The sequence below is a fragment of the Petromyzon marinus genome, chromosome 14, assembly GCF_048934315.1.
Source record: "Petromyzon marinus isolate PM22_M1 ecotype Great Lakes invasive population chromosome 14, UKy_Petmar_22M1.pri1.0, whole genome shotgun sequence".
Lineage (NCBI taxonomy): Eukaryota > Metazoa > Chordata > Hyperoartia > Petromyzontiformes > Petromyzontidae > Petromyzon > Petromyzon marinus.
Genome location: NC_133680.1, coordinates 428,941 through 454,787, shown reverse-complemented (window position 1 = coordinate 454,787; position 25,847 = coordinate 428,941). Strand labels below are relative to the sequence as shown.

Below are 25,847 nucleotides of genomic sequence, written 5' to 3'. Positions count from 1 at the left end.
AAAGGGACATGCTACGGTTTAAAGGGACATTCTTGGGTTTGAAGGGACATGCTTGGGTTTAAAGGGACATGCTTGGGTTTAAAGGGACATGCTTGGGTTTAAAGGGACATTCTTGGGTTTAAAAGGCACACGGACGGGTTTAAAGGGACACAGTTCGGTTTAAAGGTACATAAAAGGGCATATTAGCATCAGCCGAGATTTATGTTGACACATTACATTTTAAAGGCATATCCTGAGTTTAAGTACACGTGTTGCTGCATAAGGCTGCATGTTGGGGTTTAAGGGCATGTTTAGGAGTTCAAGGCTTTAAGGCATTTCTTGGGGTTTACTGCAGTTTAAAAGAATCAAAGGGGCACGTGTGGGGATGCGGGAGGTTGAGGGTCACAGCGTCTCCCCCGGACTCTCCACCGCGTCCCCCACAGCCAGAACCACAACACGTACGCTGGTTCGTTTCTTATTTTCTATCAACTGGAAAGTTCCTCTTAAAAATATAAATACAGCGGTGACGATACTTACAAAACCACTAAAATAACGGGGAACGGGGGAGGGGACGTTGAGCGTCGAGTCCACACGAACTGCGCACAGTTACACCAACGGGGGCAGCCCGGCGATTCCAGCAACAACAAAGACAACGACGCTCTCAAGCCACCGGCGTGTCGCTCGCACGTCCGACGGTCGTCGCCGAGGATCTGCGATCGACCGATCGGAACGGTCGATCGCCGGAGCCGAGCGGCGGCGTCAGCCGTCGTCCATGCTGAAGCTGCCCTGCCGGCTGAGCGAGCGCGGCGAGAACGGCGAGAGCAGCGAGTCGGAGAAGTTGTCCTCCAGGAGCATGTCCTCCAGGCGCGACGTCGGGTCCGGCTCCGGGGAGTAGACGCCCGGCAGGCGCTCGTCCACCGCGAAGCCGCTCGACGCTCCCCTCGCATCTCCGCCGCCTCCGCCGGCCGCCACCGCCGGGCCGAAGTGCGGCGTGCCGTCGGCGAGGTCCGGCGTGCCGTGGGCGCCACCGCACGACGGAGGAGCCGAGCAGAAGAAGTCGCCGTCGCGGCGAGCGGCGGCGCCGTTGTCGCCGCCGCCGCCGCCGCCCGGCGTCTCCTGCTTGATGGGCGGAACGTCGGGCGGCACGGAGTAAGCGATGGGCACGCCGTGAGCCTGGGCCTGCATCTCCAGCTCCTGTGGGGGACGGAAGAGGAGAGAGGTGTCGATGGCCGCGCCGGGCTAGGTGCGCGTCAACGGCCGCGCGCATTTCGCACCGAGCCTGGCGAAGCCGCGGCGGCGTCGCGGCCGCCGCTCGAAGCAGAGCCTGGCGGCTCGGATCGTTCGGCAAAGGCGGCCGGGGGAGCGCGGCGACGCCGCTCCCACCTGCAGGCGGAGCAGCAGGCTGCGGTTGGTGTGCTCCAGGCGCCGCTGCCTCAGCTCCATCTCCTTGGCTCTCTGCTGCTCCTTCTGCATGCGGCGGATGTAGTCGACGGACGCCTTGAGGATGGTACCCTTGTTCCAGCGCGTGTCCCTGCAATGCGCCGCATCGCGCACGCTTTGGATTTGCGCCATCCCAGACAACGACAACGGACTCGGTTTAGTGCGGTGACACGGCACGCGCGGACACAGGCAGAGTGGCGCGCGGACGCACGGACCCACAGATACACGGACGATGAATGCACACATGAACAAGCGGGAAGGGAGCCCAAACCAGCATCAACAATTGCCCAAGCTCTGTACTCCTATTGGATTGTTTGTCTAAGTCCATGACTGAGCGTTCATACACATGGCAGGAAACCGGAGCACTTCGGGGAAAAGCCATGAGTGCAAGAGGGTAACTCTCAATCCCCGTACAGATGGAAATGAACCCACTTGCTGTACTGCCATCGTACCGTGACCATAAGCCAGGAGATGGCGACCTCGAGACCCACGGGTAGGAAGGGCATTTCCACGAGCGGGCGTGTGATCCACCAACCCTTGCTGCTTCCACAGCGCTGGGCTATAGGCCAACTCAGTCTACGTGAGTCTATGGGTCTCTCTGCGAGTCTATGGGTCTCTGTGCGAGTCTATGGGTCTCTGTGCGAGTCTGTGGGGCGCTAACTTAATTAACAAAACATTCAACACATCTGCCAATAACACTGCGGCCTTAAAATTTTATAATAAATATATGGCAACGTTTCTGGAGGTAGGCGTTCTTCATAGCCCATGAAGAAGGGCTGTTGCCCGAAACATCGCCTATATTTACTTATTTATTTTATTTCAAGGCCACACACGGACACAGTGCTTTTGTTGGCACGGAGCATGTTGAGCCACTGCTGCTGCTGTTGTTGTTGTTTTTTGTTGTTGTTGTTGTTTGTTGTTGTTGTTTGTGCGTCACTGCGTGCTCTGTGTGAGTCGCTGGGAGCCGGTGACTCACGGGTCGCTGGACTTGGGGATGAGCGTCCCCAGCTCCTTGATGCGGTCGTTGATGTTGAATCTCCGTCGTCGCTCAACTGCCGGGGACAGACGTGGGGTTAGAGGGGTCCCGGCGGATCGCGCGTGTGCCCTGCGGCGGCGTCGCCTGTGCCCTGCGGCAAGAAAGGCCTGGGTTCGAGTCCCAACTCGGGGGGCCTTTCTGCGTGCAGTTTGTATGTTCTCTGCATGGGTTCCCTTCCGGTTCTCCTGCTTCCTCTCACAGCTTAATAACACTCACACAGTGGAATCGGTATCAGCCCAAACATCCCAATGCTAACAAATCACCTGCATATTACTCGACGGAGATGACACACCTTCAGCGGAAGCCATGCCCGCTGTTGCGAAAACTTGTCAGAATCCTGGTGGTGGGCCTACTCTTACACGCTCGCCCTATGCCTTGGGAGTAGCGCAGCGCGGTCGTCACGCAGGAGGGCGCCGCTGCGATTCACATACACGGCCTGCAGCAGCTTCACCGTGGGGACACGGCGGCAGCTGCTGCTGCGTGCGATTCCACTTGAGTGGAACACGATGGCCGACTCGATGGCGCGTGCCGCGATTACCGCCATCAGGTAACGCCGTGTTAGCCACGGCCGCCTGCCGCATTCGAACCGCAAACCTTTGCAACGAGCTGCGAACGGAACACGCTGCTGCCGGGACACGTCACCGGCCCGTGAGTACCCACACTTTCACCCTCACCACGCGCCACCTGCCCCTGTGTGCTTGCAGAGCGACTCGTACTCAGGTTGTGGTTGTCCTTCTTCTGGCGCTCCTTCACGATGGCTCTTGCTTCAACTTCTGCCGGAAAAAGCCCGGAATGAGAGACGCACACTCGCACTCTCTTGCACTCGCACACACTCACACACACTCACACTCGCACACCCTCGCACACACTCACACACACTCACACTCGCACACACTCGCACACACTCACACACACTCGCACTCTCTCGCACTCGCACACACTCACACACACTCGCACACCCTTGCACACACTCACACACACTCACACTCGCACACACTCGCACTCGCACACACTCACACACACTCGCTCTCTCTCGCACTCGCACACACTCACACACACTCGCTCTCTCTCGCACTCGCACACACTCACACACACTCACACTCGCAACACACTCGCACACACTCACACACACTCGCACTCTCTCGCACTCGCACACACTCACACACACTCGCACTCTCGCACACTCGCACACACTCACACACACTCGCACTCTCTTGCACTCGCACACACTCACACACACTCGCACTGTCTCACACTCGCACACACTCACACACACTCGCACTCTCTCGCACTCGCACACACTCACACACACTCGCACTCTCTCACACTCGCACACACTCGCACTCTCACACACTCACACACACTCGCACTCTCTCACACACACTCGCACTCTCTCGCACTCTCTCACACTCGCACACACTCACACTCCTCGCGCTCTCTCACACTCCTCGCGCTCTCTCACACTCGCACGTGCGCGTGTGGGTGCGTACCTGGCGCGGTATGTAAACATCACCGCTGCCGGGCGTGGTACTGGCCGCCGGACCCCATGCTGGCCTACATGGGCGGTGCGCGTTAACAGCGCTTGCTCCAGCAGCCTGTGGAAGCTCACCGGGGGGGATCTTTTTTCCGTGTGTGTGTGCACGCCCACTCGCTCGTACCGGTCACCTCCTGCTTGACGTTGTCCAGCGTGGCCGGACACGAGGAGCTGGTGAGCGCCACGGCCGGCACTGCGAGCGTCTGGCCCCCATAGCCGTCGTAGAGGCTGCTCGACAGCGGCAGCTGGGGGCACGCACGGGCGAGAGACACGGGCAGGTGAACACGGGCAGGTGAACACGGGCAGGTGAACACGGGCAGGTGAACACGGGCAGGTGAACACGGGCAGGTGAACACGGACAGGTGAACACGGACAGGTGAACACGGGCAGGTGAACACGGACAGGTGAACACGGGCAGGTGAACACGGACAGGTGAACACGGGCAGGTGAACACGGACAGGTGAACACGGGCAGGTGAACACGGACAGGTGAACACGGGCAGGTGAACACGGACAGGTGAACACGGGCAGGTGAACACGGGCAGGTGAACACGGACAGGTGAACACGGAGAGGTGAACACAGACAGGTGAACACAGAGACATACCGATCCACGGACAGGTGAACACGGACAGACACATACAGAGACACAGAGGGGAACACACACACAAAGACGGAGAGACTGACAAGGACAGAGACACAAAGATACAAACGCGACGCACACGCGTGCCAAATACACAACACAAGCGACGCAAACGTGGCACACACAACGCACGTGTTACACACACACGTGATGCACACGTGTGGCACGAACCGTGTTGGTGACTTCCAGGCGGGCGCCTATGCCCGTGTAGGGCTCGTCGTTGTAACTCGACTCCAGGCTGATGATGTCATCGATCACGTCGTCCATCTACACGCCGGAGACACACCGCGGTCACCGCATGGCATCTTTCACCGTGCCGGCGTGGCGTTCACCGAGCCAGCGTGGTGCTTCCAGCATGACGAGGCATTTACCATATCGGCATGGCAGGTTGGCAGACTCCACGAGGTCGGCTGCTGCTGCTGCTGCTGAGCCCCGCTGAGCTCGCGCTCGGAATTCGAGCCGATGTTCAACATGGCCATGGGGCTGTTGGGGGCGCTGCTTCCCACGCTCGTGTGCAGCTGCTGCTGATGATGATGCTGCTGATGCTGCTGCTGCTGCGGCAAAGGCAGGGAGCCCCCCGTGGCCTGCCCCCCACCCGGCTGAGCCTGCGGGGAGCGAGCCAGCGACTGGCTCGCCACTTTGTACCCGAGCGTCGTTGACAGGAACTGCTTGAGCTGCTGCCGCTGGGACTGCTGGATGTGGTACCGCGTCGGGTTCTCCAGGTGAGTCTGGACCTGCGAGCGAGAGCCAGAAGTAAAGTTTAAAAAGGTTAGAACGCGAGAGGCCAGGGTAGGAATCTCGTCGGCAGCAGCAGCAGGAGGAGGAGGGTTCTGGGTCGTCAACCACGACGAGATGCCGTTTGGAAACCCCTTCTTTAAGTTGACCTCTGGTTCATACACAGTAGAGAGCAGCACTTTCTGCCGTGTGAGAATAATGCTCGTCACATGACCGTCAAGCCGATAACTTTAATTCCCAGAGATTGAGTTTAGCCAATTTGTGTAGAGGCAAAGCAACAAAGATCTATGGTTCTCTGTGCGATACATTTATAATCGGGCTAAGACTATCAACTATACACATGAGGTCCCGGTTTTATTACAGTTGGCTGAAACCTGGACTCGAACTAAGTTACTCTGACCTCTGCACCACCCAGCCACTGCTCGTAATTTGGATTAAAAACAAACTTGCAGACGAGTGAACGTCGCTGTTCCCTGTCGTGGGACCAGGACCGGAAAACCGGATTATCTTCCAGCCCGAACATTAGAAACCCCGCTCGCCAATTAACCCTCCTACTCGTCTCTAAGCTCTGGCTCTGCGAGCGCTGACTACGAGCCAGTGTTTCTCAGCGACCGTGAGCGCCGGTTTAACTCGTTCGCGGTGGGCCGAGCGGTTCCGCGCGTCGCCACTTGCAAGGCAGGTGGACATTGGTCACCTCGCAAGTCGCCATTCGCTCGGGAAGCGGTCCTAAATAATCGTTGTTGGCGTTCTCACAGATTCCCAAGTCTATCACGAAACAAGACGGCGGGCGTCGCGTGAGCCGCTCCCCCCTCTCACCTTCAGCACCTCCATGGGGACGGGGGGCAGGGGGGGCCGTGCCGGCAGGCTCATGGAGATGGCCGGGCTGGGGGGCGGTCTGGTCACCAGCGGCACCAAGTCCGACCGGTGCTGCCCCGTGAGCGATCCGCACTGCGTGCCTTGCTGCTGCTGGTAGTGCTGCTGCTGCTGGTACTGGTGCTGTAGCTGCTGTTGCTGGTGCTGCTGGTGCTGCTGGTGCTGGTAGTGCTGCTGCTGCCGCCTCTGTTGCAGCTCCCTTCTCTCTTGCTCCTGCAGCTGCTCCCGCATGAGCTCCTGGCGGAGCTGCACACGGGATGACATCGTGCTGCCGCTGCTGCTGCTGCCGGTGGTGGTGGTGGTGGCAGGGCACGCCGACGGACACACGCACGGGTGGACGGACACACGGGCGTGGGAATCCTCCCTGCCCCGATCCGGTTCGCGGATTACTCCTGCAAAGGGGAGAGGGGGTAGGGGGGGCACGGAGGGGGGGGAAGGTCAAAGTCACACTAATGGCGCTGGCTCGGGTACCACGGAGAGCGATACCGTCCGGCTCACGCACTGCCCATTAGAGGGGCCTCCACCAAAGGCAGATTGAGGGAGGCCCTCCACAATGGATTTGGCCTACTTTTCCACAACGCTGGTATACACCTTGAGGGTAACGGAAATAATCTGACAGAACAAATGAGACGGAAATTAAGAGACTGGCAGTACAAATGACACAATACAAACGGGACAATTTATACAACAACAGAAAACATGGATTCTAGAATTTATATCTATCACAATCTTAACAGCTAATCAAACTGCGGAATAATATTAACTTACTTCACCTAAACAGCACTCATCCTGACAGCGGTCACGATCTCTGTGTGTCTTCCAATTGCTGTGGGCATCATGTCACGAGATGAATATTGCTTTAGTTCAGAACCCGCACAGAAAGTAGTGCACCACCCTGTGTCAGAGAACTGTCTCAAATCATGTGAAGTCACACGGCTGCTTCTGCCGTCACTTCAAACCGGCCTCGACGCCTCTGCACAGAAGTTGTGAGTTCAATTCCGGGTTGGCGGCAGGGGTTGACTCTGCACATCATCCCTTCCTCCAGGGGGGAGGCTTGATAAAATGAGCACCACATTGTGGCAAAGTCCGTCAATGGCCTTGCAGGACTGTAAATGTCTCAATGCTCATTTGAGCAACGGTATGTGGCTCTGACTTATGACTGAAGTTGCTTCAACGGGCAACTTCATCTCCACTAGAAGCACACACCCTTCTGACAGACCGATGCCAACTTTCAGAATGTCGGAGGCTGTGTCACCTTGTGCTACACAGGCAGAGCTGCCGTCAGGGGGTGCTCTATGTTACAATACTAACAATAATAATAATGATAGAGCCGGGCACTGGCGCGAGCAGCCTGGAGAGGGTAATCGTGAACGTAGTTCGCCTACTTAGAGCTGCACACCCGGCAACTATTGTCTCTGATTTATCTGTGGAGTCGTTGGTGACTGAGACCACCGACTCTCCGCACCTGAGAACCCGGGTGGCTGAGACTCCAACCCACGATCTTAGCCGTGCCAGTTCCGCCTCCCTGGCACGGCCATTGTGAACCCTCTGAGCCAAGGGGTCACCTCAAAAGTCTGAAGCGCAAGGATGTGCATCGGCTTCTCATTAATATTCTTGGTTCTTTCGGTAAAGCCACGTAGAAGGCTTCTAATTTGTTTGATTCGGTTCCTTCGGGCGACAGTCCCCGCCAGGCATTGTTAGCACGGCACGCAAACCCCGGCTGTGGGGGACGCACCATCGGTCCGTCCCTTGAGTAGCCACTGTTGAACAAAGGAGCAAAGCCTTCAAGAAAAACCCTCCTAATCTCCCCGGCCCGCCTCTCGGGAGAAGACGTCAGTTCTGGGAATCCGACGCAGGGCTCCACTGAGGTTGGGCCCGAGAGTTAATTGATAAAGTCAGACGGGTGGAGGCATGGCGGGGGGGAAGTTCCTGTGCAGCCACGGCGATTACTGTGACATGGCTAATTGCAGGATGGGGTATTGTGGGGAGTGAGTGGGTGGGTAGGTACGTGGTTGGGTGAGTGAGTGGGTGGTCGGTGGTTACGGTGGAAGACATTGGGAGCAGGAGCAAAGAGGGATGACCGACAGGTCTGAGAAGGGAAAACTCTTCCCGTGGAGTTTTGTACATTTTATTTCAGTGATCTGTTCCCCGGCGTAACCCCCCGATTGCGCCACCGGCGTAGCGGCGCCACGAGACGAAGGACCCGCTCGGAAGCCTGCACCCACACACACACCCTCACACTCACCCACACACACACCCACACACTCACCCACACACTCACCCACACACCCACACACTCACACACACACTCACCCACACACTCACCCACACACACACCCACACACTCACCCACACACCCACCCACACACTCACACACACACTCACCCACACACTCACCCACACACTCACCCATACACTCACCCACACACCCACCCACACACACTCACCCACACACTCACCCACACACTCACCCACACACTCACCCACACACTCACCCACACACTCACCCACACACACACCCACACACTCACCCACACACCCACCCACACACTCACACACACACTCACCCACACACTCACCCACACACTCACCCATACACTCACCCACACACCCACCCACACACACTCACCCACACACTCACCCACACACTCACCCACACACTCACCCACACACCCACCCACACACTCACCCACACTCACCCACACACTCACCCACACACCCACCCACACACTCACCCACACACCCACCCACACACTCACCCACACACTCACCCACACACCCACCCACACACTCACCCACACACCCTCACACTCACCCACACACACACCCACACACTCACCCACACACTCACCCACACACTCACCCACACACCCACCCACACACTCACCCACAGACACACACACTCACCCACACACTCACCCACACACCCACCCACACACTCACCCACACACTCACCCACACACTCACCCACACACCCACCCACACACTCACCCACACACTCACCCACACACTCACCCACACACACTCACCCACACACTCACCCACAAACTCACCCACACACTCACCCACACACCCACACACTCACCCACACACTCACCCACACACCCACCCACACACTCATCCACACACTCACCCACACACTCACCCACACACCCACACACTAACCCACACACTCACCCACCCACCCACACACTCACCCACACACCCACACTCACCCACACACTCACCCACACACCCACCCACACACTCACCCATACACTCACCCACCCACACACTCACCCACACACTCTCACACACACTCTAGGTCATAACAATTCCCTTTCTGATTCTTCCCTCGCATTGCTCCTTAGTCTCAAGGTCTATGGAGTTGGTTACGTTTTAGTTTAGTTTACTTGTTACATGGTCCCATTCAGCCAGTTGCCTGGCTATTTTTTACGTAGTGAGTGAGCGCAGCAGCAAAAAAACAAGAACATTGACATCGCAGAGGCCAGGATCCTTAAGGTATATTGCACAACTTATTCATATATATCCATAATTAAACCGTTATAATAAGAGCCAACCAACTAGCATGGTTGGCTATGTACGGTGCGAAAGAAGTTAAACATACAGAACTTTCATAGTGCTGTCTGTTGGTCGCTGCTTGAAGTTTTCACACCTTTAGCCTGTGCTCAGTAACTGTGTTGATTTTAAAACCGGGTCCTCGAGTGATGGACTCATTCCGATCACCAATGGCTCACAGAGACTCAGAGATCCACATAAAGCCCCACAGACTGACGCAGAAAGCCACAGACTCGCACAGAGAGCGTGTAGTGCGACACACCCCACCAGGCGCGGCACCGGTGAGAAGCCCTCATCGTCGCCGTGACAGTGAGGTCACGGCAGGTCTCGCCGGGCGTGAGATGCGCCGCCTGATTACCCCTCGCCTCTCGCGGGCGACGGGGCCAACCCGGGTCACGCCGCGCCGCCCACACCGCCGCCCGCCAGCTGCGGGGACGGCCACCCGGGCGCCCAGCACCAGGAATGCGGATCGCGAAGGCGCTGCGCGCGGAGCGTCGATTTGTCGAGAGCGTGCCGCCACACACGGCCCCCCGTCACCGCTGTCGCCGCCGCTTCTCGCCCTGTCGCTCCGCCGCGAGAACGCACTACGCGTGCCGCCCGAGACCGACCACCACACCGCCTCGCTGTCCTTCACAGGGACATTACTCTGGACATATATAGGGATATTATTATTATTATTGGCATCTATTAGGGCATTGAATTTGATTTGAATGCGGCGGGAACTATGTGCAGGGCATGTGAGGAGCTGCGTAGTCTGTTGAGAATGAGAAGCAACTTCAAAGGACCTCAGAATTAGTTCTGTGGTGTCATCTTTTCCTGGAGGTCGATCTAACTCAAGGTGGGGCAGGTACACGGGCGATCGTTTATCTTTGCCGTTCAGCAATGCGTGGCTACACCGCTAGGTGGAGACAAGAGGGGCTGGCAGAGGAGGGAGACGTGGGGAGTGATTTGGCGCTTGCAACAAGAGTTGCACTGGCATTTTTTTATGTGTTTATGGACTAAATCGCTCGCAACGTAAACTAAACAGATGTCTACACCAATAAATAGCCAGGCGAGGAATACACACAGTTGTATGTACCACACAGCAGCCAGGTCCAGGGATAGATGGACAGAGAGATGGGTTAATCGGTAGAAGGATAGGCAGCATACAGATGGATATGGAGTTAAACAAGACAGGAGTTATACCTCTATACTACTGGAGAATGAGTCCATGCAATGGCTGGCATCCCACATTAGACAGAGAGATAGAAGCAGGCAGATAGATACATTGACACAGATACGTCACTGGTCTTTTTCTTCTCACACAGCTTAAAGGTCGTGGTCTAAGCGTGGCTTCTTCCACTCCAGCGCTAATTCCTTTGTCAAGGGGTACCTCTGCGGATGTGTATACTTTAACTTAGCTATTTCAATGAGCCATTTCAATGCTAAATTATATGCTAATTCCTTTGTCAAGGCGCGTGGTCTTTTTCTTCTCACACAGCTTAAAGGTCGTGATCTAAGCGTGGCTTCTTCCACTCCAGCGCTGTCCTCCAGACAGTCTCGTCCCTTCACCTGATGAAGGCCGCTTGTGTTGTGGCCGAAACGTCGTGATTTTTTGTTATTTTATTTTCACCTACGTGACTTTACCCAATAGAACCAAAGAGTACAGATACGTCCTTTGGCCATGACCAGGTAGGAGCCCACTCAGAGTGCAGTGGGGGTGCAGTGGTTAGCATACTGCTCTGTTCCCAGCTACGGCTAACATCAGTGGCGAATGATAATCTGAACTGGGCCTGGCCCCGTCCACTTCCATCAACCTGCACTAACCTGATTGGAGAAGTATGGCCAAACAACTGACACAACTCCTCATCCAGCAGTGGATGACGCAATGGCTGTAAATCATGGAGGTAACACCGTATCACTTATTCATAGGAGCCCATTGTATTTCAAGCGATACCTGGGTTCGAGTGAATTCAGCAAAATCATGCTTTGTAAACAAATACCCCAGTCCCCTAGACACGTGTTGCGTGTGTGCTTGCTTAGGTATGTGTGTGCGTGTCCTCACAGCACTTGCCCCATCAGCCTGCGTAAGCTACACGGGGGAGTTGTGTGTTTGTTGGGAGCGATGATGAAACGGCTTCGTGTGCAGGTGCCGGGTGTATTGTTGCATCACAGAAGGGTGGATGAGAGGAGGCGGCTTGGAGAGGCCTTCATGCAGCAGTGGCTCGGCCATGGCCGATGATGACGACATGTGGGGGGAGGGGGAGCGGTGGCGCAGTGGTTAGCACCGCACCGCGCTACAAACCCGGCGACCCTGAGTTCTATTCCTGGTCACAGATAGCATCGGCCCGCAGTGTTACTTGAGCCAGTCGTGGGCCTCGCTTACGTCACCTCAGCCTTAAGCTAACAACTGATCCAGTGCGTTACGAGCTCAGAGAGACAAAGGTGGCTGGACCTGGTGCTGACTACCCCACCCCTCGTGCACCATGCCGACCTTCATAGGTGCTCGCTAACACTTGCCCCAACAGTTTCTTAGAGGCTGTACAGGGGATCTTTGTCTTTGTAGTGTGTGTGTATAAATACACATTTAGGTATGTGTGCTATGTGTTTGTGTGTGTGTATTTGCGTGTGCGGTACGCGTGTGTATGTATATGCGTATTTCACACGTGCATAGGGCGATCAAAACCCCACGTACTGTATCAATGTGTGTGCCCTGCAGATGAGAGTTTTCAATCAGTGCAGGTCACCCGCCGTGATGTATGGATCGGAAACTTGGAAAGTGAGAAAATAAAATGGAACAAAAGCTGAGAAGTGCGCAAAAGAAGTGATGACAGACGCATGCATGGGATTACACTGGAGAGACACAGAGAGAGGAAAACGCGGATTGGAGAAAGCACACAGGCTCGGGAAATCGCCACGTTGACTGTGAAGAGAAGCGAGGCTTGGGCAGGAGGCGTCAGGGCGAGAAGGGGGGCCGCTGGTTGTGACTGACCACGAAGCTGCAGCCACACCACGGAACGCGCCTGGGTCACGATCACTGCGGAGATGGAGCGATGGAATCGGCGCGGAAAAGTAGACGGCTTGTTACACCGTGAGGCCATAAGAGATAGCGATAGCGTAGGGGGGCCTTCATCCAGCAGTGGATATAAAATGATCGATGACTTCTTTGAAAAAAACCCATTGAAGGCTATCAGCCTAATGAACTGGTGGATCAACGCTTCCCAGCAGCAATTGTTTAAGCGGACCAATCCTACATCGGTTTTGACTTTTATAAAGTCTCACCAGGAGAGTGCAGCCTCCTCTTGTTATTTATTTATTACTCTTTGGTTCTTTCGTTAAAGCCACGTAGAAAGGAAATGAATTCAACAATAGAATACGACGTTTCGATTGCAACACAAGCAACCGTCATCAGGTAACCCGAATCCATCGCTGATTACCAAGTCACCGGAATGCGCAGAGCTCAGTAGCTGAGCTGGGGGGTTGAGCTTGGATAGTGCTCATAATGGGCCTCCACCATGCATAACAGGTGTTATAGGCCTGGGTTGCCACGTGGTGGGCAGTACAGGGCCGTGCAGCAAAACGTATCTCGTTCTGTACGGTACTTCTCATAAGGCTCCCGGCTTTCAAGCTACACCGACCAGTGTGGGGAAGTTATGACCAAACAACTCCCACTACCCTCGCAGCAGGGGACGACGCACCCATCCAGCAGTGGAATGATCACGGCTGATGGCGATAAGCGAGATGGCGCGAAATGAATGTTCCCCGGTGGTGCCGTGCTGCCCTGCACAGGCCCTGTAGTTTTTAAAATTTGGCAACTTTGGACCGTGACGCCGGCGTACAACAGCCTACCCTTGCTCATGACGCCACGGGATCTTTTAACATCCGCTGTGAAGCAGACGGCACGTGGTGTTCTAATGGTTCTTACATCCGCAGGATTAACTGGGATGATAACAGGATTCGAACCGTGAACCTCTGCTTTAAGCAGCAAATACGCTACCGCTGGGCCACATCACTTCCCAAATTCTGCACTTTGCTAAATACCAGTTCTGAGACGTAAATACCAGTTCTGAGACTTATCGGTTCGTCGTCACTTAAAGGGCAGCTCAGTGATATCCGCTTCTGCGGTCCGTTCTCTAATAACACGAAGTTTTTATGCGCCGCTCTGAAAGGATCCTTCGTCTTGTGGCGGCAAGGGCAACATGATGGAGATGTAGTCGGAGGAAAACTCCAATCTATTCACATGATTCTTGACAAACACGAACCACATCCTACCGACGGGGCTCAGAAAAGTCGGGGCCTGTGCCACAGTTTTCCCGGCTTAAACAAAACTTGCTGGTGGAAAACACCGGCTGGTGGTGGTGGTTTTGTGGAGTGTCTGTTGGTGTGTCGGCTGTGGCATGTGCAATGTTTGCTATGAGATAGGCGCCCTATAAATAGTAACTTTCACTGCCCCTTAGCTCCCACGTGTACAGTGTGACAGTGTGACCATCCCATATGGCCTCAGCTTCTGTTTCCACAGATGATTGGGTCCGGTTTTGATTGCCTATACAATTTTTAAATGTTGTTTTATCTCCCAATGTTAGCCCTATTGTGTCAATTGGCGTCACGAAATAAATCTATTCGGAAATCTCGCCAAGCAACACGAATCCCCTTTGTGTGAGAAAACGGGCCGTGGAAGTAGATATCAAAGAGCTGCCTCTGAGATCCCTGCTTATTCAAGGGACACTGTTCTACTCATCGAGCAGTGGAGAGCCCATGGATACATTACGAACACAGTGCTGTACAGGAATCCAGTATGCATTCCTAAAAACAGCGCGTAAGTGGAATGTCGCTGTTTGAAGCACGTTTCCCCATAGACCTTGTACTCGTGTGGAGGGAGGGGGGTATATTGTCGATGACAAATGAAGTAATTTCATATTATTTTATACTTGGATTACCAAAATAAGAATACATTTACTTCTTAATAATTACAATATTAACTCTTTGGTTTTTTCGGTAAAGTCACGAAAGAACCAAAGAAGATTACATAATAGCATACGACGTTTCGATTGCAACGCAAGCAATCATCATCAGGTATAGAAGAGCTAAATTTAAGAGAGAGAGAGAGGAAACACAGAGATGGAGAAGCACATCAAATTGAACAAGATTTAGTCAAATTTGGAAACAATATAATGCAGCACAGAGGGTCGGTCAAAATACAATTAACGCATGGTCTGGCTGATTACGTTATTTCAAAGATTGCTAAATTATAGGTTAAGCAATCTTTGAAATAACGTAATCAGCCAGACCATGCGTTAATTGTGTTTTGACCGACCCTCTGTGCTGTATTATATTGTTTCCAAATTTTACTAAATCTTGTTCAATTTGATGTGCTTCTCCATCTCTCTGTGTTTCCTCTCTCTCTCTCTTAAATTTAGCTCTTCTATACCTGATGATGATTGCTTGCGTTGCAATCGAAACGTCGTATGCAATTATGTAATTTTATTGTATTATTATTTCTTATTTCCACGTGACTTTACCGAAAAAACCAAAGAGTAATTCCTGCAGTCACGACAGCTCCAAATCAACAAAATTAACATTACAAATTACTTAAGGAGTTTATTTAACACAAAATAATCACGATTAAAACTACTTACAAAGATAACTTCATGAGGAGTAGTAAACGTGCGAGATTATTGAATGCGTCTGTGCGCTACTGCGTGACGCACACCACTGGCGGCGGGCACAGGCGCTGACACTGAGTGCCTCCATCAAGCGCTGATGCCATCAGAAATACGTAAACATTACATTTTTTGACAATCGTTATTATTGATAATTGTTGAACAAAAAAAATCCATTTAATTAATTTCGTGTGTTTTCTTGAGCGCCTAGCTGTGAAACGCACAGCGTAAGTCTGAAGTGTGTCCGGAAAAGATCAATCGCGGAACTTACCAATTCGCGCTATGGGGGGTGGGGAGGGGCCTCTAATCAATTGGCTCGGGAGAATGGGAGGTAGGCTGGTAGGTAAACTGATAAGTGGGTAGATTGATTGGCTCGTAGAATATTGGAGGTAGGGCGGATGGTAGGCTGTTAGGTAAACAAGGGATGTAATCTGGTGTGCTCGTAGGCCGATCGGTAGGTACAGGTAAGTAGGTTGGATGGTAGGTAGGTAAGCTTATCGGCTGGTTGATAACCTAGTAGGTAAGTAGGCAGGTAAGTAGATACACTGGGTAGGTACACTGGCTGGTAGGCAGGTAGGTACACTGGGTAAGTAGACTGGCAGGTTGGCAGATAGGTAGATACACTGGGTAGGTAGACTGACAGGTAGGAACGTATATACACTTGGTAAGTAGACTGGCAGGTAGGCAGGTAGGTACACTGGGTAGGTAGACTGGCAGGTAGGCAGGTAGGTATATACACTGGGTAGGTAGACTGGCAGGTAGGCTGGTAGGTAGATACACTGGGTAGGTAGACTGGCTGGTAGGCAGGTAGGTAGATACACTGGGTAGGTAGACTGGCAGGTAGGCAGGTAGGTAGAAACACTGGGTAGGTAGACTGGCTGGTAGGCTGGTAGGTAGATACACTGGGTAGGTAGACTGGCTGGTAGGCTGGTAGGTAGATACACTGGGTAGGAAGACTGGCTGGTAGGCTGGTAGGTAGATACACTGGGTAGGTAGACTGGCTGGTAGGCAGGCAGGTACATACACTGGGTAGGTAGGCTGGCTGGTAGGTAGATACACTGGGTAGGTAGACTGGCTGGTGGGCTGGTAGGTAGATACACTGGGTAGGTAGACTGGCTGGTAGGCTGGTAGGTAGATACACTGAATAGGTAGACTGGCTGGTAGGTAGATACACTGGATAGGTAGACTGGCTGGTGGGCTGGTAGGTAGATACACTGGGTAGGTAGACTGGATGGTAGGCAGGCAGGTAGATACACTGGGTAGGTAGGTTGGCTGGTAGGTAGATACACTGGGTATGTAGACTGGCTGGTAGGCTGGTAGGTAGATACACTGGGTAGTTAGACTGGCTGGTAGGCAGGCAGGTAGATACACTTGGTGGGTAGGCTGGCTGGTAGGTAGATACACTGGGTAGGTAGACTGGCTGGTGGGCTGGTAGGTAGATACACTGGGTAGGTAGACTGGCTGGTAGGCTGGTAGGTAGATACACTGGGTAGGTAGACTGGCTGGTAGGCTGGTAGGTAGATACACTGGGTAGGTAGACTGGCTGGTAGGCTGGTAGGTAGATACACTGGGTAGGAAGACTGGCTGGTAGGCTGGTAGGTAGATACACTGGGTAGGTAGACTGGCTGGTAGGCAGGCAGGTAGATACACTGGGTAGGTAGGCTGGCTGGTAGGTAGATACACTGGGTAGGTAGACTGGCTGGTGGGCTGGTAGGTAGATACACTGGGTAGGTAGACTGGCTGGTAGGCTGGTAGGTAGATACACTGAGTAGGTAGACTGGCTGGTAGGTAGATACACTGGATAGGTAGACTGGCTGGTGGGCTGGTAGGTAGATACACTGGGTAGGTAGACTGGATGGTAGGCATGCAGGTAGATACACTGGGTAGGTAGGCTGGCTGGTAGGTAGATACACTGGGTATGTAGACTGGCTGGTAGGCTGGTAGGTAGATACACTGGGTAGTTAGACTGGCTGGTAGGCAGGCAGGTAGATACACTTGGTGGGTAGGCAAGCTGGTAGGTAGATACACTGGGTAGGTAGACTGGCTGGTGGGCTGGTAGGTAGATACACTGGGTAGGTAGACTGGCTGGTAGGCAGGGAGGTAGATACACTGGGTAGGTAGGCTGGCTGGTAGGCAGGCAGGTAGATCCACTGGGTAGGTAGGCTGGCTGGTAGGTAGATACACTGGGTAGGTAGACTGGCTGGTAGGCAGGCAGGTAGATACACTGGGTAGGAAGGCTGGATGGTAGGTAGATACACTGGGTAGGTAGACTGGCTGGTAGGCAGGCAGGTAGATACACTGGGTAGGAAGGCTGGCTGGTAGGTAGATACACTGGGTAGGTAGATACACTGTGTAGGTAGACTGGCAGGAAGGCTGGTAGGTAGAAACACTGGGTAGGTAGACTGGCTGGTAGGCGGGTAGGTATATACACTGGGTAGGAAGACTGCCTGCTGGGCAGGTGGCTGAGTGGGTAAACCTTGTAAAACGGCCACGCAGAGCCCCAACTCAATGCAGCCGCCCTCGAATACGCGGCGCCTCGCACAGACAGCGCACGCGGCCACCCCCAAGGGCGAACTGGAGGGTGCAGGGTACGAGACGGGGACGATTCGCGATCTAGCGCGCTGCTGAGTTTTACTTCATGGTCTACGAGGGCGGTAGGGAAGTGGTGACACTCGCACCTCACAGCAGCAAGGGAATGGGCTCGAGTCTGTATGGAGTTTGTCTGTTGTGTGAGTTAGTATGGGAGTGAGTGTGGAGTTAGTATGTTGTGTGAGTTAGTATGTGAGTGAGTGTGGAGTTTGTATGTTGTGTGAGTTAGTATGTGAGTGAGTGTGGAGTTTGTATGTTGTGGGAGTTGGTATGTGAGTGAGTGTGGAGATTGTATGTTGTGTGAGTTAGTATGGGAGTGAGTGTGGAGTTTGTCTGTTGTGTGAGTTAGTATGGGAGTGAGTGTGGAGTTTGTCTGTTATATGAGTTAGTATGTGAGTGAGTGTGGAGTTTGTATGTTGTGTGAGTTAGTATGGGAGTGAGTATGGAGTTAGTATGTTGTGTGAGTTAGTATGGGAGTGAGTGTGGAGTTTGTCTGTTGTGTGAGTTAGTATGGGAGTGAGTGTGGAGTTTCTGTTATATGAGTTAGTATGTGAGTGAGTGTGGAGTTTGTATGTTGTGTGAGTTAGTATGTGAGTGAGTGTGGAGTTTGTATGTTGTGTGAGTTAGTATGGGAGTGAGTGTGGAGTTTGAATGTTGTATGAGTTAGTATGTAAGTGAGTTTGGAGTTTATACGTTGTGTGAGTTAGTATGTAAGTGAGTGTGGAGTTTATACGTTGTGTGAGTTAGTATGGGAGTGAGTGTGGAGTTTGTATGTTGTGTGAGTTAGTATGTGAGTGTGGAGTTTGTCTGTTGTCTGAGTTAGTATGTGAGTGAGTGTTGAGTTTGTATGTTATATGAGTTGGTATGTGAGTCAGTGTGGAGTTTGTATGTTGTGTGAGTTAGTATGGGAGTGAGTGTGGAGTTTGTATGTTGTATGAGTTAATATGGGAGTGAGTGTGGAGTTTGTATGTTGTGAGTTAGTATGGGAGTGAGTGTGGAGTTTGTATGTTGTGTGAGTTAGTATGTGAGTGAGTGTGGAGTTTGTATGTTGTGTGAGTTAGTATGGGAGTGAGTGTGAAGTATGTATGTTGTGTGAGTCAGTATGGGAGTGAGTGTGGAGTTTCTGTTATATGAGTTAGTATGGGAGTGAGTGTGGAGTTTGTATGTTGTGTGAGTTAGTATGTGAGTGAGTGTGGAGTTTGTATGTTGTGTGAGTTAGTATGGGAGTGAGTATGGAGTTAGTATGTTGTGTGAGTTAGTATGGGAGTGAGTGTGGAGTTTGTCTGTTGTGTGAGTTAGTATGGGAGTGAGTGTGGAGTTTCTGTTATATGAGTTAGTATGTGAGTGAGTGTGGAGTTTGTATGTTGTGTGAGTTAGTATGTGAGTGAGTGTGGAGTTTGTATGTTGTGTGAGTTAGTATGGGAGTGAGTGTGGAGTTTGAATGTTGTATGAGTTAGTATGTAAGTGAGTTTGGAGTTTATACGTTGTGTGAGTTAGTATGTAAGTGAGTGTGGAGTTTATACGTTGTGTGAGTTAGTATGGGAGTGAGTGTGGAGTTTGTATGTTGTGTGAGTTAGTATGTGAGTGTGGAGTTTGTCTGTTGTCTGAGTTAGTATGTGAGTGAGTGTTGAGTTTGTATGTTATATGAGTTGGTATGTGAGTCAGTGTGGAGTTTGTATGTTGTGTGAGTTAGTATGGGAGTGAGTGTGGAGTTTGTATGTTGTATGAGTTAATATGGGAGTGAGTGTGGAGTTTGTATGTTGTGAGTTAGTATGGGAGTGAGTGTGGAGTTTGTATGTTGTGTGAGTTAGTATGTGAGTGAGTGTGGAGTTTGTATGTTGTGTGAGTTAGTATGGGAGTGAGTGTGACGTATGTATGTTGTGTGAGTCAGTATGGGAGTGAGTGTGGAGTTTCTGTTATATGAGTTAGTATGGGAGTGAGTGTGGAGTTTGTATGTTGTGTGAGTTAGTATGTGAGTGAGTGTGGAGTTTGTATGTTGTGTGAGTTAGTATGTGAGTGAGTGTGGAGTTTGTATGTTGTGTGAGTTAGTATGTGAGTGAGTGTGGAGTTTGTATGTTGTGTGAGTTGGTATGTGAGTGAGTGTGGAGTTTGTATGTTGTGTGAGTTAGTATGGGAGTGAGTGTGAAGTTTGTATGTTGTGTGAGTTAGTATGTGAGTGAGTGTGGAGTTTGTCTGTTGTGTGAGTTAGTATGTGAGTGAGTGTGGAGTTTGTATGTTGTGTGAGTTAGTATGTGAGTGCGTGTGGAGTTTGTATGTTGTATTGGTATGGGAATGAGTGTGGAGTTTGTCTGTTGTATGAGTTAGTATGTGAGTGAGTGTGGAGTTTGTATGTTGTGTGAGTTAGTATAGGAATGAGTGTGGAGTTTGAATGTTGTATGAGTTAGTATGTAAGTGAGTTTGGAGTTTATACGTTGTGTGAGTTAGTATGTAAGTGAGTGTGGAGTTTATACGTTGTGTGAGTTAGTATGGGAGTGAGTGTGGAGTTTGTATGTTTTGTGAGTTAGTATGGGAGTGAGTGTGGAGTTTGTATGTTGTGTGAGTTAGTATGTGAGTGTGGAGTTTGTCTGTTGTCTGAGTTAGTATGTGAGTGAGTGTGGAGTTTGTATGTTATATGAGTTGGTATGTGAGTCAGTGTGGAGTTTGTATGTTGTGTGAGTTAGTATGGGAGTGAGTGTGGAGTTTGTATGAGTTAATATGGGAGTGAGTGTGGAGTTTGTATGTTGTGAGTTAGTATGGGAGTGAGTGTGGAGTTTGTATGTTGTGTGAGTTAGTATGTGAGTGAGTGTGGAGTTTGTATGTTGTGTGAGTTAGTATGGGAGTGAGTGTGAAGTATGTATGTTGTGTGAGTCAGTATGGGAGTGAGTGTGGAGTTTCTGTTATATGAGTTAGTATGGGAGTGAGTGTGGAGTTTGTATGTTGTGTGAGTTAGTATGTGAGTGAGTGTGGAGTTTGTATGTTGTGTGAGTTAGTATGTGAGTGAGTGTGGAGTTTGTATGTTGTGTGAGTTAGTGTGTGAGTGAGTGTGGAGTTTGTATGTTGTGTGAGTTGGTATGTGAGTGAGTGTGGAGTTTGTATGTTGTGTGAGTTAGTATGGGAGTGAGTGTGAAGTTTGTATGTTGTGTGAGTTAGTATGTGAGTGAGTGTGGAGTTTGTCTGTTGTGTGAGTTAGTATGTGAGTGAGTGTGGAGTTTGTATGTTGTGTGAGTTAGTATGTGAGTGAGTGTGGAGTTTGTATGTTGTATTAGTTAGTATGGGAATGAGTGTGGAGTTTGTCTGTTGTATGAGTTAGTATGTGAGTGAGTGTGGAGTTTGTATGTTGTGTGAGTTAGTATAGGAGTGAGTGTGGAGTTTGAATGTTGTATGAGTTAGTATGTAAGTGAGTTTGGAGTTTATACGTTGTGTGAGTTAGTATGTAAGTGAGTGTGGAGTTTATACGTTGTGTGAGTTAGTATGGGAGTGAGTGTGGAGTTTGTATGTTGTGTGAGTTAGTATGTGAGTGTGGAGTTTGTCTGTTGTCTGAGTTAGTATGTGAGTGAGTGTGGAGTTTGTATGTTATATGAGTTGGTATGTGAGTCAGTGTGGAGTTTGTATGTTGTGTGAGTTAGTATGGGAGTGAGTGTGGAGTTTGTATGTTGTATGAGTTAATATGGGAGTGAGTGTGGAGTTTGTATGTTGTGAGTTAGTATGGGAGTGAGTGTGGAGTTTGTATGTTGTGTGAGTTAGTATGTGAGTGAGTGTGGAGTTTGTATGTTGTGTGAGTTAGTATGGGAGTGAGTGTGAAGTATGTATGTTGTGTGAGTCAGTATGGGAGTGAGTGTGGAGTTTGTATGTTGTGTGAGTTAGTATGGGAGTGAGTGTGCAGTTAGTATGTTGTATGAGTTAGTATGGGAGTGAGTGTGGAGTTTGTATGTTGTGTGAGTTAGTATGGGAGTGAGTGTGGAGTTTGTATGTTGTGTGAGTTAGTATGGGAGTGAGTGTGCAGTTAGTATGTTGTATGAGTTAGTATGGGAGTGAGTGTGGAGTTTGTATGTTGTGTGAGTTAGTATGGGAGTGAGTGTGAAGTATTTATGTTGTGTGAGTTAGTATGGGAGTGAGTGTGAAGTATGTATGTTGTGTGAGTTACTATGGGAGTGAGTGTCGAGTTTGTATGCTGTGTGAGTTTGTATGGGAGTGAGTGTGGAGTTTGTATGTTGTGTGAGTTAGTATGGGAGTGAGTGTGGAGTTAGTATATTGTGTGAGTTAGTATGGGAGTGAGTGTTGAGTTTGTCTGTTGTGTGAGTTAGTATGTGAGTGAGTGTGGAGTTTGTATGTTGTGTGAGTTAGTATGTGAGTGAGTGTGGAGTTTGTATGTTGTATTAGTTAGTATGGGAATGAGTGTGGAGTTTGTCTGTTGTATGAGTTAGTATGTGAGTGAGTGTGGAGTTTGAATGTTGTATGAGTTAGTATGTAAGTGAGTTTGGAGTTTATACGTTGTGTGAGTTAGTATGTAAGTGAATGTGGAGTTTATACGTTGTGTGAGTTAGTATGGGAGTGAGTGTGGAGTTTGTATGTTGTGTGAGTTAGTATGTGAGTGTGGAGTTTGTCTGTTGTCTGAGTTAGTATGTGAGTGAGTGTGGAGTTTGTATGTTATATGAGTTGGTATGTGAGTGAGTGTGGAGTTTGTATGTTGTGTGAGTTAGTATGGGAGTGAGTGTGGAGTTTGTATGTTGTATGAGTTAATATGGGAGTGAGTGTGGAGTTTGTATGTTGTGAGTTAGTATGGGAGTGAGTGTGGAGTTTGTATGTTGTGTGAGTTAGTATGTGAGTGAGTGTGGAGTTTGTATGAGTTAGTATGGGAGTGAGTGTGAAGTATGTATGTTGTGTGAGTCAGTATGGGAGTGAGTGTGGAGTTTGTATGTTGTGTGAGTTAGTATGGGAGTGAGTGTGCAGTTAGTATGTTGTATGAGTTAGTATGGGAGTGAGTGTGGAGTTTGTATGTTGTGTGAGTTAGTATGGGAGTGAGTGTGCAGTTAGTATGTTGTATGAGTTAGTATGGGAGTGAGTGTGGAGTTTGTATGTTGTATGAGTTAGTATGGGAGTGAGTGTGGAGTTTGTACGTTGTGTGAGTTAGTATGGGAGTGAGTGTGAAGTATGTATGTTGTGTGAGTTAGTATGTAAGTGAGTGTGGAGTTAGTATGTTGTGTGAGTTAGTATGTGAGTAAGTGTGGAGTTTGTATGTTGTGTGAGTTAGTATGGAAGTGAGTGTGGAGTTTGTATGTTGTGTGAGTTACTATGGGAGTGAGTGTGGAGTGTGTCTGTTATATGAGTTAGTATGTGATTGAGTGTGGAGTTTGTATGTTGTGTGAGTTAGTATGGGAGTGAGTCTGGAGTTTGTATGTTGTGTGAGTTAGTATGGGAGTGAGTGTGGAGTTTGTATGGTGTGAGTTAGTATGGGAGTGAGTGTGGAGTTTGTATGTTGTGTGAGTTAGTATGTAAGTGAGTGTGGAGTTTGTATGTTGTGTAAGTTGGTATGGGAGTGAGTGTGGAGTTTGTCTGTTATATGAGTTAGTATGTGAGTGTGGAGTTTGTATGTTGTGTGCGTTAGTATGTGAGTGAGTGTGGAGTTTGTCTGATGTGTGAGTTAGTATGTGAGTGAGTGTGGAGTTTGTCTGTTGTGTGAGTTAGTATGTGAGTGAGTGTGGAGTTTGTATGTTGTGTGAGTTAGTATGTGAGTGAGTGTGGAGTTTGTCTGTTATGTGAGTTGGTATGGGAGTGAGTGTGGAGTTTGTATGTTGTGTGAGTTAGTATGGGAGTGAGTGTGAATTTTGTATGTTGTGTGAGTTAGTATGGGAGTGAGTGTGGAGTTTGTATGTTGTGTGAGTTAGTATGTGAGTGAGTGTGGAGTTTGTATGTTGTGTGAGTTAGTATGGGAGTGAGTGTGGAGTTTGAATGTTGTATGAGTTAGTATGTAAGTGAATGTGGAGTTAGTATGTTGTGAGTTAGTATGTGAGTGAGTGTGGAGTTAGTATGTTGTGCGAGTTAATATGGGAGTGTGGAGTTAGTATGTTGTGTGAATTAGTATGGGAGTGAGTGTGGAGTTAGTATGTTGTGTGAGTTTGTATGGGAGTGAGTGTGAAGTATGTATGTTGTGTGAGTTAGTATGGGAGTGAGTGTCGAGTTTGTATGTTGTGTGAGTTAGTATGGGAGTGAGTGTGGAGTTTGAATGTTGTATGAGTTAGTATGTAAGTGAGTTTGGAGTTTATACGTTGTGTGAGTTAGTATGTAAGTGAGTGTGGAGTTTATACGTTGTGTGAGTTAGTATGGGAGTGAGTGTGGAGTTTGTATGTTGTGTGAGTTAGTATGTGAGTGTGGAGTTTGTCTGTTGTCTGAGTTAGTATGTGAGTGAGTGTGGAGTTTGTATGTTATATGAGTTGGTATGTGAGTCAGTGTGGAGTTTGTATGTTGTGTGAGTTAGTATGGGAGTGAGTGTGGAGTTTGTATGTTGTATGAGTTAATATGGGAGTGAGTGTGGAGTTTGTATGTTGTGAGTTAGTATGGGAGTGAGTGTGGAGTTTGTATGTTGTGTGAGTTAGTATGTGAGTGAGTGTGGAGTTTGTATGTTGTGTGAGTTAGTATGGGAGTGAGTGTGAAGTATGTATGTTGTGTGAGTCAGTATGGGAGTGAGTGTGGAGTTTCTGTTATATGAGTTAGTATGGGAGTGAGTGTGGAGTTTGTATGTTGTGTGAGTTAGTATGTGAGTGAGTGTGGAGTTTGTATGTTGTGTGAGTTAGTATGTGAGTGAGTGTGGAGTTTGTATGTTGTGTGAGTTAGTATGTGAGTGAGTGTGGAGTTTGTATGTTGTGTGAGTTGGTATGTGAGTGAGTGTGGAGTTTGTATGTTGTGTGAGTTAGTATGGGAGTGAGTGTGAAGTTTGTATGTTGTGTGAGTTAGTATGTGAGTGAGTGTGGAGTTTGTCTGTTGTGTGAGTTAGTATGTGAGTGAGTGTGGAGTTTGTATGTTGTGTGAGTTAGTATGTGAGTGAGTGTGGAGTTTGTATGTTGTATTAGTTAGTATGGGAATGAGTGTGGAGTTTGTCTGTTGTATGAGTTAGTATGTGAGTGAGTGTGGAGTTTGTATGTTGTGTGAGTTAGTATAGGAGTGAGTGTGGAGTTTGAATGTTGTATGAGTTAGTATGTAAGTGAGTTTGGAGTTTATACGTTGTGTGAGTTAGTATGTAAGTGAGTGTGGAGTTTATACGTTGTGTGAGTTAGTATGGGAGTGAGTGTGGAGTTTGTATGTTTTGTGAGTTAGTATGGGAGTGAGTGTGGAGTTTGTATGTTGTGTGAGTTAGTATGTGAGTGTGGAGTTTGTCTGTTGTCTGAGTTAGTATGTGAGTGAGTGTGGAGTTTGTATGTTATATGAGTTGGTATGTGAGTCAGTGTGGAGTTTGTATGTTGTGTGAGTTAGTATGGGAGTGAGTGTGGAGTTTGTATGAGTTAATATGGGAGTGAGTGTGGAGTTTGTATGTTGTGAGTTAGTATGGGAGTGAGTGTGGAGTTTGTATGTTGTGTGAGTTAGTATGTGAGTGAGTGTGGAGTTTGTATGTTGTGTGAGTTAGTATGGGAGTGAGTATGAAGTATGTATGTTGTGTGAGTCAGTATGGGAGTGAGTGTGGAGTTTCTGTTATATGAGTTAGTATGGGAGTGAGTGTGGAGTTTGTATGTTGTGTGAGTTAGTATGTGAGTGAGTGTGGAGTTTGTATGTTGTGTGAGTTAGTATGTGAGTGAGTGTGGAGTTTGTATGTTGTGTGAGTTAGTATGTGAG

At 49.9% G+C, this 25,847-nt stretch overlaps 1 protein-coding gene across 2 annotated transcripts in view; it reads right to left on the bottom strand.

Moving 5' to 3' along the window:
* Window positions 1-600: 600 nt before the first annotated feature.
* The window catches only part of LOC116942493 (microphthalmia-associated transcription factor-like), a 56,034-nt gene continuing 30,787 nt past the window's right edge, over window positions 601-25,847 (bottom strand). The window contains exons 2-9 of one of the 2 annotated variants that reach the window (XM_032954493.2): window positions 6,181-6,629; window positions 5,001-5,363; window positions 4,801-4,896; window positions 4,114-4,234; window positions 3,172-3,228; window positions 2,396-2,471; window positions 1,363-1,534; window positions 601-1,173 (exon numbers count right to left, since the gene is read on the bottom strand). In XM_032954493.2, coding sequence (XP_032810384.1) covers window positions 739-1,173; window positions 1,363-1,534; window positions 2,396-2,471; window positions 3,172-3,228; window positions 4,114-4,234; window positions 4,801-4,896; window positions 5,001-5,363; window positions 6,181-6,501 — 1,641 coding nt within the window. In that variant the 5' untranslated portion in view covers window positions 6,502-6,629 and the 3' untranslated portion in view covers window positions 601-738. The remainder of the gene's footprint in view (window positions 1,174-1,362; window positions 1,535-2,395; window positions 2,472-3,171; window positions 3,229-4,113; window positions 4,235-4,800; window positions 4,897-5,000; window positions 5,364-6,180; window positions 6,630-25,847) is intronic. The other variant, XM_032954494.2, reaches the window with a different exon arrangement.